Source organism: Athalia rosae, chromosome 6 (assembly GCF_917208135.1).
Source record: "Athalia rosae chromosome 6, iyAthRosa1.1, whole genome shotgun sequence".
In the NCBI taxonomy this organism is placed as follows: domain Eukaryota; kingdom Metazoa; phylum Arthropoda; class Insecta; order Hymenoptera; family Athaliidae; genus Athalia; species Athalia rosae.
Genome location: NC_064031.1, coordinates 8,797,991 through 8,810,506, shown reverse-complemented (window position 1 = coordinate 8,810,506; position 12,516 = coordinate 8,797,991). Strand labels below are relative to the sequence as shown.

General features: G+C 37.7%; 2 protein-coding genes across 3 annotated transcripts; one reads left to right on the top strand and one right to left on the bottom strand.

Moving 5' to 3' along the window:
* Positions 1–1,032: 1,032 nt before the first annotated feature.
* Positions 1,033–3,538, bottom strand: LOC105693674 (peptidyl-prolyl cis-trans isomerase). Its single transcript, XM_012413756.3, has 3 exons — positions 3,209–3,538; positions 2,125–2,478; positions 1,033–1,891 (listed from the first exon to the last, which is right to left on the bottom strand). The coding sequence occupies exons 1-3, from the start codon at positions 3,407–3,409 to the stop codon at positions 1,820–1,822; spliced, it is 627 nt and encodes a 208-aa protein (XP_012269179.2). The 5' UTR covers positions 3,410–3,538; the 3' UTR covers positions 1,033–1,819.
* An 87-nt stretch (positions 3,539–3,625) lies between these two features.
* On the top strand, positions 3,626–12,364 carry LOC105693671 (cell division cycle and apoptosis regulator protein 1-like). 2 transcript variants are annotated; one of them, XM_020856770.2, is made up of 15 exons: positions 3,626–3,777; positions 4,772–4,899; positions 5,008–5,279; positions 5,358–5,594; positions 5,669–5,929; positions 6,028–6,253; positions 6,440–6,717; positions 7,567–7,822; positions 8,706–8,771; positions 8,871–9,080; positions 9,162–9,341; positions 9,422–9,778; positions 9,872–10,244; positions 10,327–10,670; positions 10,740–12,364. In XM_020856770.2, the coding sequence occupies exons 1-15, from the start codon at positions 3,768–3,770 to the stop codon at positions 10,965–10,967; spliced, it is 3,426 nt and encodes a 1,141-aa protein (XP_020712429.2). In that variant the 5' UTR covers positions 3,626–3,767; the 3' UTR covers positions 10,968–12,364. The 2 variants fall into 2 exon arrangements, with proteins under 2 accessions (XP_020712429.2, XP_048512606.1); XM_048656649.1 differs by lacking the exon at positions 3,626–3,777 and adding an exon at positions 4,200–4,422.
* The last annotated feature ends 152 nt before the right edge of the window (positions 12,365–12,516 follow it).

The following is a 12,516-nucleotide window of genomic DNA, read 5'->3' as shown; positions in this document are numbered from 1 at the left end:
ACGGTTTATTGCATATCCATACATGTGAAGCAAGAAAAAAATAATCATAAAAATAATGAAAGTTATAATAAAAATCATAAAAGCTCACTTTCTCGTATCGGTAGTCGCACTACACATTATAACGTTAAAGAAAAGTGAAAATCACAAATAAAAAAGAAAAAATTGATAAAAATAATTATAATACCTAATAGTGATAACAATAATAATAAAAGTAACACTAATAATAATGGAATAACTAATGTTACCTTAAAAGCCAAATAAATCTTTCAGCGTTAGAACTTGTCTTTACTCAGAAGGTCTTTCGAGTAGCGTGACGTGATGAGACAACGTGGAGTCTCGTGCACGATTCGTGATGGAGGAAAGGCAATCAAACCTACCTGTATGATAATAATGGTACGTAGATGTAGTTGTTTTCTCTGGTTATCAGATGGAAAAAATCTGTTGAGTTGATTTACGATTTCTGTACTCAAACCTTATAGTTATACGGCGGTTAACTTCGCAGAAAAACCGAAAGTTCAAATCGAAGGACATTCAAGGAATAATATACACCGCCACAATGGTATACTGTAATACAATATGCAGTTTATTCATGTCTACATGTGCTATTTCAACTAATTTGAGCAGCGAGTATTTAATTGTTAATTGAATAACAATTTAGACAAAGATTCGGTGATGAGGTACGACGGATTTAGAGCATTTAAAAGCGTGACTACAGTGGGGGGTATTTAGCAATAGAATTAAATTTCGTTATGCCTGAACGCGAACGGGAAAAAGTAATCAGGATAAATTGTAGATATCCTGTAATTCTGCTACGGAATACCTCTCTTTTGAATTTTCGATAAACGTTTATTACTGGAATTACAATTGCGACGAAAAGTTTCGGTTGATTAATAGCTAAGAACATTGATTAGAAAAATTAGTCGTAAGAGCAATCTTGGACATTAGGGTGTTCATTCTATTCGATAATTATAAAGAATGACTATTGGGAAGACAATGAAGAGGATAGCCTAGGTAATGAAGAAACAACCTCAGTTTTGCATTTTCTGAAAACAATTTTTACTTTATAGATACTGGAATCGTTGGATCAATTCAATAACACTCTCCAATATTGGGTATTTATTCAAGCGCAATTCAACCTGCGCTATCTTTGAACACCACTTATTACTTACACTTGATATTTAACTGCAGCGAAGTAAGCATTACTGTCGCTGTAACTGAATTCGATCGTATCAACGTCATGTTGAGGTAAGTAGATATCTAATCAAAAAACCCTAACAAGCTCATGAAGAGTGCATCTATATTGGACCCAATAAATCAAGTGTAAAAAGTACAATCAAGTTTTGAAGTAAAGTGACAGTATCAGCATAAGAGGCAGACGTAAAACAGGATCACGTTAAGAACCACCTGAACAATTTTGAAATTGAAATACGTATTTAATCAAGGTGTGCTAAAGTGAACTCGAAATATGAATGACAGTTTCAAGACTTCCTAGTGTGCGCTTTTATCAGGGAAAGACAGTTATTTATTGGACATTCGACACTTCAACTTTACTATAATAAATGCGACATAATGGAGGTTGAATAAGACGGCTACTTTCTTCGTAATCTCACTGGTGCCAGTTTCATCTTCTGATTGTGAGTCTCGAACTCAACATTGTTGAGGTCGTATAATAGGCAGCCACCTTTCACCCATGATCTTAAATTCAGTCTCGTTTATACGTCTGCCTAGTATTCAGTATTGTAGATAAGGATGATGATAGTTTCATATGCAACTGGTGAACTAAAATGCAAACAGTCATTTGAGTATTCCAGTTGAAGATCTACAGCTCTCCGCAATCGGTGATAATGATTTTTGCAGAGGTCTTGCCACTCTGCGAACCCAGACCTTCCAGCTGAGAACAGAAATAAATTAATTGAAATACCGTTAACGTTCCCGTCGTAACTTCGTATTAACAAGCCTCTACATATACTGTTATAAATAGACCAGACACTCGAGTTTCTTGTTTAATAAATTTTCTGGCTTCAATAGATTTAGTGCCATCAGATTGAAATCTGCATAGGTAGATTAAGTCTGTCTACATTTTTGCAAATATCTACAACCCAGAGCAAAACAGCAATAGTTTACCTTCTTAACAACATCAATTCCCTCGACGACTTTGCCAAAGACAACGTGTTTGTTGTCAAGCCAGCTTGTCTTAGCGGTGGTGATGAAAAATTGACTGCCATTGGTGTTAGCACCGGCATTAGCCATGGAAAGGGTACCAGGCTCGAGATGCTTCAGAATGAAGTTCTCGTCCTCAAATTTGGTTCCGTAAATGGACTTTCCACCGGTACCATTGTGATTGGTGAAATCGCCACCCTGGCACATGAAGTTGGGGATCACTCTATGGAAGCTGCTACCCTTGTAGCCATATCCCTTCTCTCCCGTGCATAGTGCTCGGAAGTTTTCAACCGTTTTAGGTACAACATCACTCCTTAGCTGGAAGAATTCAAGGGAAAATTGTTTGAGAACCAAGAACAAAGAGAAATAGGTACGGAATTGGATTGATAATTGGTGATGCAAAATGTTTGAGCGTTTTTTTCCAAGTTTACATTCTGATATCATAACAAGAAATGAGGTTGATATTGTACAGATCTGGCATGGAAAAAGATTCCAACAATTATGAGTCATATAAGGCCCAATTTCTTATGCATAGGTGTAAAATTGATGACATCATCGTAATAGTGATAGGTCAGCATTAATTAAACTTATATATTTTTCAAACAGTGATTAGCCTTCATGACTTTTAAAAACACCTAAATATCAATAAGAGTAACCGGTACACATATCACAGCAAACGAGTTCTCAAAGATGCCAAAGTGCAAATCTCATCCGACCGCGTGGAAAATTTTGGCGTATCATCCTAGAAACGCCGAAGGTCGGCATGGCCGGACATGGCAGCTAGTTATTGGAGCGATTGTTAACGCGATAAGTACAAAATAATTTTCAATGGTTAATAAAATTTCAAATTGAGAGTAGTATCTGCATCTGAAAAACACAGCGAACTTTCTACGATCTGGTGTCTAAAATTGATGTAAGACGATGAATTCTTGTCGGTCGGTACAAAGACTATCCAAGATGGTGACCACGGTTTTGAAACGGCGATGTTAATGGCGGGATGAAAATTTGGCTAGAAATTTATTATGTAATTAAGAGTAATTTGAATTACCTCCATAACGATGCGGCCAACTTTCTTATTGTCGGCGGTCATATCAAAATAAACTCGTGGCAATCCCATTTTGGTAGCTTTAGAAGCAAAGTTTCTCAGAGACGAAGAGAACGACGGACTACTGCAAACGGCAACTCCCAAGCGGCTGAAGGTCGAATCAATTGACAGTCGTCCTACCCGGCAGATCGATGCTAACGCCATTTTAACAAAGCCGGAAATTAATTATGAACAATGTAAATATAACAATTACTCGCTCCTCGACAAGTCCCTGACGCTCTATACTCGCTGCAGCTATTTTACAGCCTGTTATTACGTAAGAAAAGTGGTTCTCTTAGATCAAATATGAGCCGATTATTGAGTAAGGCACCATGCAACTCGCACTCGACCAATCACAAGACTCGTCTTAAAAGAGAAATAAATTCATTTTCAGAGAGCGTCGTCAAGCCGCATTTGCCCCGCAACAATTAAACTATTCCTCTGATAAATCTAACGCCAATTTCATGGGATTTTGAGCAAACCCATCAATGGTCAAGTGTCAAGTGATTTCATCTACTGAAGAATGAGCCTTGGTAATAGTTCGTCATCAGATTGGTTATTAACGTACATTTTAATCCCGAGAATGCCAGAATCCTAATGTATCGAAATTCCAAAATTTGGAGTTTGTTTCCGTTTCGCTCCAAAATTTACCTCGCCACTGATGTCAAAACTATGCTAACATTATCTTAGTATATAGTGTACCACTACGCCTTATAGATTCAAAATCATTGAAACTGATTTATTCTTCAGCATAAATTGGACAATTTTATTCGAGATAATATTAAACCATAGTTTTTGAATGGTCGCTTGACTACATTCATTACAGATGTGATACTCATACTTCATGAGTCAAAACTGTCTTTGATGTAGCCATGATATTCATGAATTTGCTGGTCCCAACTACTCAAGATGAATTATTCAAGCTTGATTATAAATTTTTTATGTATGCTTTAATTTTGCTTGACCCAAAATCGTGTTAAAATTACACCTAGTGTTAACATACTGACTCTTCCATAGTAACAAGAAATATGGCGTCTAATTGAAGGACGCCCTGAACACATTCTGTTTAATTTGACAATATTTACCACAAATCACATGAACAAAGAATTAGTTATCAGCAATGAGTAATCTTTCACCATTTGGAGCTGGAAAAAATCCACCTTGGGTTCGAAATGCAGGTAATGAATATGGGGTAGCCAAAACTTGTCATCCTCTATATTTTCAAGATCTTCGTTGAGAATGACTTTCATTTGTAACAATATATTCATTTTCCACCCAAACTAACTGTTAATATTGACCTGATGTATGATATAATGATGCATTTTATCTCCTCATGCACCTGTTGACATATATCAAACAGAGTTGTGCAGGATTGTCACATATCTCTGATGAGTTGCAGCAGATTCAGTACTGAGATGAATTTAACGCATAGAATGACACTGTAACATGTTAACACTTCAAATAACCCATTTGCACACTCCAAGCTGTTCAATTCAAAGTAAGATATTTATAATTTCAATACCACAGGTCAAGGCATCCAAAATATCCAGCAACAAATGCTGGGCCAAGCTATGGGAGGTATTGGAGGACAACCAATGGTTCAGTATCAACAACAAACACAACAAGTCTATCAGCAAAGCCTTGGCTTGCAGCAGGTTTGTAAAATTAACTGCAGAATTAACTGTGCTGAATAACGGCGTCATTAGCATTCTAATCATAGTCATCGAAATTTTACTTAAATTTTTTGTGTTTCAAAATCACAGCCTAATATAACAATGGCATCAATGGCAAGCCTCGGCTCAAATCTGCCCAGCGGAATAGCGGGTCAGCTGTATCCACAAGTAGCTACTGTATCATATCCTACACCAAGAGCTTTAAATACCAATGCGTTTCAACAATCTGTGGCAAATGTTGCTCAACAAGTCCAGCAAAATGTATCTGCCACGACTACCAAGCAACGAGTATTTACAGGCACTGTCACGAAAGTCCATGACAATTTTGGGTTTGTCGATGAAGATGTCTTTTTCCAAACAAGGTAGGTTTGAAGATTGATAGATTTGAGTAGTTTGAAAAAGAAATTTGTTTGTTTACCTTCTTTACTATTTTAATTCAGTGCCTGCGTCAAAGGGTCAAACCCAATAGTTGGTGATAGAGTCCTAGTAGAAGCTTCCTATAATCCGTCTATGCCGTTCAAATGGAATGCTACTCGAATCCAAGTACTGCCAATGGGATCAAGTACCAACAACGTAAACCCGCCTCAGGTCCAGAACCAAGCGTCTAGACCCCAATCAAACAGAACATCAGGGAATTACAATGCTGTTCCTCCCCCCAACGAAAGTTCAGGCAACAGGTTCAGACTCAATTTTCAAAACGATAATAAATAACAATAGTTTTCATTTCTATAACATGCATTTCATTGTTTAGGTTTGCAGGAAATGCTGGTAGTAATAACAGTAATAATCGCAACAAGAGTGGAAGAGTGAGAGAAAGATCACCGCGAGATCGTAGGAATGACGATGAAGATGTTGAAAGAAAACGGAGACGAGAAGATCGAATTAGAGAGCGTGAGAAAAAAGAAGAGAGAAGTCCATCCAGGACACGAAGAAGCAAATCCCCCAGACCTCGTAGGCGTACTAGGGTTGTACCACGATACATGGTGCAAATACCAAAAATAGCTTTAGACCTGTGAGTCTCTAATGGATAAAAATTTAAAATGGACAAAATATCCATGTTGTATGCCACACAAGTTGGTAATTATTATTTTTACTGTTTAAAAATTTCAGGCCTGAAGCTGATGTCCTGGAAATTCGTAGACGATATCAAAATATGTACATTCCTAGTGACTTCTTCTCGACAAACTTCAGATGGGTAGATGCCTTCCCACCGCACATGCCATTCACACTCAACAAACCATGTTCTTTTCACGTAATGCACAAAGACATAGAGCCTTACGCTGAAAACACAACCGTGCTTGAGCCTCCGGATGCTGACTACCTCTTTTCTGCAAAGGTGAATGACAAAATAAATTGCTTATTCAAATTTGGGCTTATGATATCATTGCATACAATTAAAAAAAGTTAGTTGATCTTTACTAAATCCCGTTAGTTCAAGTGTAAGTTTGGAATGGGATTGATACTTTTTCTAAAATCAAGATGTTGAATACCTAGATATTTATCGAGCTTCTCTAATAAACAGGTGATGTTAATGTCTATGCCCGCAATGGAAGAGATCTATAAAAGATGTTGTGGCGTCACAGAAGATAGAGATCCTGATCGTGACTATGTACATCCGACTCGACTGATTAATTTTCTGGTCGGTCTACGAGGAAAAAATGAAACAATGGCGATTGGCGGCCCATGGAGTCCCTCTCTAGATGGACTCAATCCGGAAAAAGATCCTTCTGTTCTCATTAGGACTGCCATTAGGACGTGCAAGGCATTGACTGGCATAGATCTCTCCAATTGCACTCAATGGTATGACTCCTAAACTGCTTGACTAATTCATTTCTGCAAATTTACATTTATGTCGTATGATGAAAATGATTGATATTCAAAGCTTACAAGTAGCTAACATTGTTATGCAAAGGCTCTTGTAGAAGCTACTAACTATAATTGTAGTCAACGTTATCAATTCTTGGTTGGTTCAAGTTCTGGTACTCTTAGCTTTTCTGAAATTAAGTTTTGTGTCATTATCATGTTCTTCGTTAAGAATAGTGTGGTAAGTAATTTTCAGAAATTGAGTTGCCGTCCGAGGCAGAGCTCGTATTATCCATGGAAATCTGCTTCACTTATCATCTATTATTTATTCTTCGACAAGGAATTCCAATAGTGATTTCAATCGACGGCCGTTAACATGTCCAATTAATATATATATTCTACGACAAGGAGATAAATCACTTTCTCAGTGTCATCGGCAGCGTACAATGACTGCCAGATTATCTCACTCATCTGTTCGTCGAAATGTTTTGGGGAGAATTCAAAATTCTCACTTCGATGGGATGTATCAGATCGTTGTCGTTGCTATAGCAAAAAAAAGTTGGTTTTCACAAGTTCGACAGAGGTACGTATTTCTGTACCAAACAAAGCGTTTGCAAAGTGGAACTTGCAAACATGGACGGACTAACTTTACAGCTCTGTATTTTTACCTGCGTTTTTTTGATTGTACCTTTTCGTTTGTAATGCTCAACATGTTATGCCATACGTAGCTTTGTGTGGAGCGCGTGACCTAGCAAATGCAGCGGTCAAAAGTTTTAGCATTTAATTCAAGGCTGACCGGCATTAACCTGAGTTGACGTTTGGGTATTGTTTTTCCTTGCGGCACAGGTACCGCTTCCTGGAGCTCTACTACAGACGAGCGGAGACAACCCACAAGTCGGGACGAATCGTGCCGTCTCGTGTTGAAACCGTCATACTATTTCTCCCAGATGTTTGGAGCTGTGTACCAACCAGGCTGGAGTGGGATGGGCTACATCTCAGCTATAAGAAACAACTGGAGCGAAAGCTGCTGCGAGCTGCCTCTAACCCAGATGATGCCGATCCTGCCATTGATGCTGACGAGGCTGCCGCTGCTGATCAAAAGGCATTGCCCACACCATCCCATATTATACTTTTTACCTTTTTATTATATTACTATATAATCGTGCAGCTGTTCCCATTACTAAACTGACTTTTCAGTAGGTACTACCTGCCTGTCGATCGCGTAGCTGCCATCCGGTGGTTCAGGTTGAGCTTGTTCCGCAATGACCATAATTCATAGATCACTCGTACAACAATCACTGAAATTCATGTCACCCGAGCTTACACACTGATTGTGACTTAATCAGTGTTATGTATTGTTTTTTTTAATGTTTTTTTTTCCAATTTCTCAGATCATAAGAACTCCAATACTCCATGTTTTTAAAAGATTTTATTTTATTCATATTGTAAAAATTTGAATAACCCAGTTGACAGATGGCTTAAAGAATTAATTTGTTATACGTTCATCGTAATATCTCACGGTCATTGGATCTATGGCTACCGTAGATCGATGGGTAGAGTACATCAGATGCCCTGTTAGCCTCTGGCAGTTTCATTGCATAAGCGACTGTCCACGAGCAAGCCTAGCTCGGAGAAGAGCGCTGCTGAGTCATTTCCCTTCCTGAATCCTACATTATCTCTTAAAAATCGTCAAAACAATTGATTTCATTGTCATTTTTTATATACTACTGCATTCTGTTGATATTACTTGTCCGTAACCAACCAACCAACCAACCACACCGACACCAGAGCCAGGACACTAAGAGAGTCTAGCAGTTACTCGAGTCATTCGTGAAGGTCAACGTTAACTATATGTCGTAACAATGTGCATGAATGTTGAAAGAATGCTGAGAGATTGGTTTTGATTGGTTATAGGAGCTGCTTATGTTTGTAGATTTTTACAATTCTTCTCTCAACCTTGAGTTGACCTCCACTTTTCTTTTCAGGATGACTCTATCACTGAAAAAAAGGACCCTACTCACTACACCGAGCTAGATCCAAAAACGATGAACGTAAGTATTACCACCTCTCATGTACAAAAAATATCTCCATAAAAGCTCTAGTTCTACCTTTTGCATAAGAGTAAGTCACATCATTTTCATGACTCACAGGTCAATGATCTACGACAAGAATTAGCAGCTCGGAATTTGAGTTTCAAGGGCTTGAAGTCACAATTATTGGCACGGTTGACCAAGGCTCTGAAATCTGAGCAAGCTAAAGAGGAAGGTAGACAAGAGGAAGTGGATGAAAATGAAAAAGATGATTCACCGCCACCCAAAGAGGAATCCAAAGACGACAAAAAATCTAAAGACAACAAAGAGGTGCGAGCAATGTCATGTATAACTACTTAGACGGAACTCTATTTCACATTCATAATCACTGTTCATATGAATTACTTGCAGCATGATGAAGATAAAAAAAAGCTGTTGGAAAGGGAGCGCATTCTGCTCGAAAAGCGGTACTCCCTTCCTGAAGCATCTCACATTATTGTTCACCCTTCCCGCACAGCTAAAAGTGGAAAATTCGATTGTACCGTCATGTCGCTCAGTGTTTTATTAGATTACAGACCTGAAGATACAAAGGTGTGTGGTAAACTGGTTAATATACCTTTAAGAATATTGCATGTTTAATTCTTCCATAATTATTTTAATTTTTTACCTAGGAACATTCCTTTGAAGTATCTCTATTTGCCGAATTGTTCAACGAGATGCTTATGAGAGACTTCGGTTTCCGGATTTATCGATCTCTATGTAGTCTTCCAGAAAAGCTGAAGGATAAAGAGGACGATAAAAAAAAAGAGAAAAAAGAAGAGAAAAAAGAGGATAAGGACCGAAAGAAGGAAGATGACAAGAAGTCCAGAAAAGATGACAAGAAGGATGATAGAAAGGATGACAAAAAGCGCGAAGGAAGCAAGGATAAAAAGGACGATAAAGAAGCCAAAAGCAGAACGGATGATAAAGCGGAGAAAGATAAGGATAAGATGGAGGAGGATGAAGAAGAAGATGATGAAGAATCTGAGGTATCTAAATTTTACGATATCTCCAACTTTTGTTTCATTGATGTTCTCTCTGACAATATAATTGAGATTCGTGAATGTGACAAATTATTTCAGGATGATGATTCTACAAAGGATGGCAAAAAAGACAAGGACAAGGATGAAAAGAAGAGAAAGGCCAAGTTATACACACATGATCCATATTTGCTTTTAGCATTTGTATATTTTGATCAAACACATTGTGGATACATCTTTGATAAAGACATCGAAGAATTGATTTATACTCTTGGATTAAATCTGTCCAGAGCTCAAGCGCGCAAGCTAGTGCAAAAAGTTGTGATTCGAGATTCTTTACACTACCGTAAATTGACCGATAAATCCAAAGAGGAGGAAGCAAAGGATGACAAAAGAGATGATAAAGATTTAGAGAAAGTGGATGGCGGTAACAAGGTAGATAACGAAGAAGAAGTATTGCGGTCACTCGCGCTGGGTAAATATAGTTTTACAAAATTTTGAACCAATAAATTCTGAGATAAATTCACCTTTTGCATCAACATATTGTTACTTTCCAGGCAATAAAAAATTACTCCCTGTGTTTGTCGGGAGTGGTCCAGCTTCCAAAAGAGCTCGAAGAGAGGATAGCGAGAACGGAGAGGGGGAAGGCGAATCAGTCCCCGAAGGTTTTGTATTGTACAAAGGCTCATTGTTGGATGTTGAAAAGTTGGTAAGTCAACTTAAACGATCTGAAAAGGCTCGACTTGATACCGAAGCACGAATGATGGAGCTGCAGCACGAGCTGGGCTCTCTTGGCGATAAGGCATCCAAGCAAAGCAGCACGATCAAAGACCTTTCAGAGGATCTGAAATCGTATAAGGATAAATTAAGAAATACCGATGATAAGCTCAAGAAGGTCTCGGTGAGTGTGCCATCTTTGCACATTCTCCAATTCATTTGTACAATATCTTTACATCTCTTCATCTTACAGGCTGAAACGCACACGTACCTAACTTCTTTGAAGAGTGTATATCACATAGCGGCCAAAGCAATACCGGAATCGAAAAGGGTGGAAATAGTTGAAATTCAGGATGAAAAAGGGGTGGCTGAAGTAAACGGTGCACAGATTGAGCACAAATCTAAGTCAGACAGTCGTTGGAGTGACAATAAAGTCAGCATCAAGAAGGAGCCATCTGATGCTGATAAAGAGAAGAAATAATTATTTCCAAGAGATTATTATTTATTAGGTCTAGGGTCAGAATGCCATAACGTCATTCGATTGACAAATTTGTATCGCTGAAAATAGTTTCAAATGGTAAGCAAGCTTTTCAAAAGCAATGCGATAACGAGGTCTACCAATGAAACTATAAAACCTTTGATAATTAGTTAATCATTAAGAGGTGAGTTCCAAGTAAACTATTCAGCTATGTTCGTGCCGTTGTGAGACTGACTCAATGCACTGGTTATCCAGTGATCGACTAGTATCTACATTAGGCTGGTCCTTATTTTGGGCATGTTTGAATTTTTTTCAAATATATAAAAAAAATGCTTGTCAAAATGCAGCCTCTAATTTTTATACTAACCCGTGCCCCACGGCAGTCGAAGTTTCAAATGTAAATAACGACTGAAAATGTCATCTCGTTCTTTGCAATTTTGTAAGTCGTTAACATATATACTTAAAATTCTGGACTATGGTTTTTATAGGAAATTTAACGTTCTACAAAAAAGGTCTCTTATGAATTTTTACAATATGTGTGCCAAATTGATAAAGCCCGTACATTCAACTTTGACCTCGAATATCTATTGAACCGATAAAGCTAACAAAAAATCAAGGGTTGCAATTTGGCAAGCATTTTTTTTTTTTATATATTTTGAACCGATTTAGGACTATCGTCAAAAAAAATTCAAACATACCCAAAATAAGGACTACCCTAATCTACATCTATTGCAATCTTACTATTCATCTGGTCTCGAACACCTGTTAGCCAAGTTCACTTCACTCTTAATTCATTAATTACCGTAAGTATATTACTTTCAAGTTGATCGAATCAAAGGCGTAAAAATTTTAAGACACCATATTGATTTTACCCTTCAACTATCCATACAGATTTAACCCACTCCAAAATTAGTAGGAATAACTAATTGCGGCAGGGAAGAAATAGTGAATATGAAAAATAGTAAATATGAAGTAGTGACGTTTGGAGCAGACTTCAATAGGAAAATCCGTTTAATCATCCATTGAATATCACCGAAGTTTTATACCTCTTCTCATACCACTTTGGTGTTTTAGTTCCTTCATAGTGAAAAAGCTAGATAGACAAATAAAAAATGTATAACGATATGTATTCGGTTGCCCTGCCTTCAGGTGAAAAAGAGGGCCAAAGTTTGCGCCTTGTAACCATTTCATCGTGTTGGTCTAATCAGAATTTCAATTATCCTTCATCAATTCGAATAATTATCGCCTGCCGGACCAACACAGACTCATTTATCAAGACCTTTCTAATACCCTAATCATAAGTAAGCTGGTTTGTAATATTTTAGCGAGGTAAAATGTTTGTAAAATTTCAATTATTTATGTTCAAAAGCTCATTAAAAGAGAAAGAAACTAAAAACAGACACATATGTATACAAATGCATCCAGTAATAAGAAACGATGTTTCTTGTTAGCAATAAACCTAAAAAATTGCAGGTCTGGCGCCGCTTGTTTGAATGCCGAATTTAATTTGGAGGCTTACCGTATTAGCGCTGGTATAGTGTCGCGACGACCG

Excerpts from the sequence above, each read along its gene's own strand:
- LOC105693674 (XM_012413756.3), bottom strand. The coding sequence starts at position 3,409 with ATGGCGTTAGCATCGATCTGCCGGGTAGGACGACTGTCAATTGATTCG. Across the intron at positions 2,479-3,208 it reads TTGGCCGCATCGTTATGGAG|CTAAGGAGTGATGTTGTACC; the intron begins GTAATTCAAATT and ends GAATTCTTCCAG. Across the intron at positions 1,892-2,124 it reads GAATTGATGTTGTTAAGAAG|CTGGAAGGTCTGGGTTCGCA; the intron begins GTAAACTATTGC and ends TTCTGTTCTCAG.
- LOC105693671 (XM_048656649.1), top strand. The coding sequence starts at position 4,365 with ATGAGTAATCTTTCACCATTTGGAGCTGGAAAAAATCCACCTTGGGTT. Across the intron at positions 9,342-9,421 it reads ACAGACCTGAAGATACAAAG|GAACATTCCTTTGAAGTATC; the intron begins GTGTGTGGTAAA and ends TTTTTTACCTAG. Across the intron at positions 9,779-9,871 it reads AAGATGATGAAGAATCTGAG|GATGATGATTCTACAAAGGA; the intron begins GTATCTAAATTT and ends AAATTATTTCAG.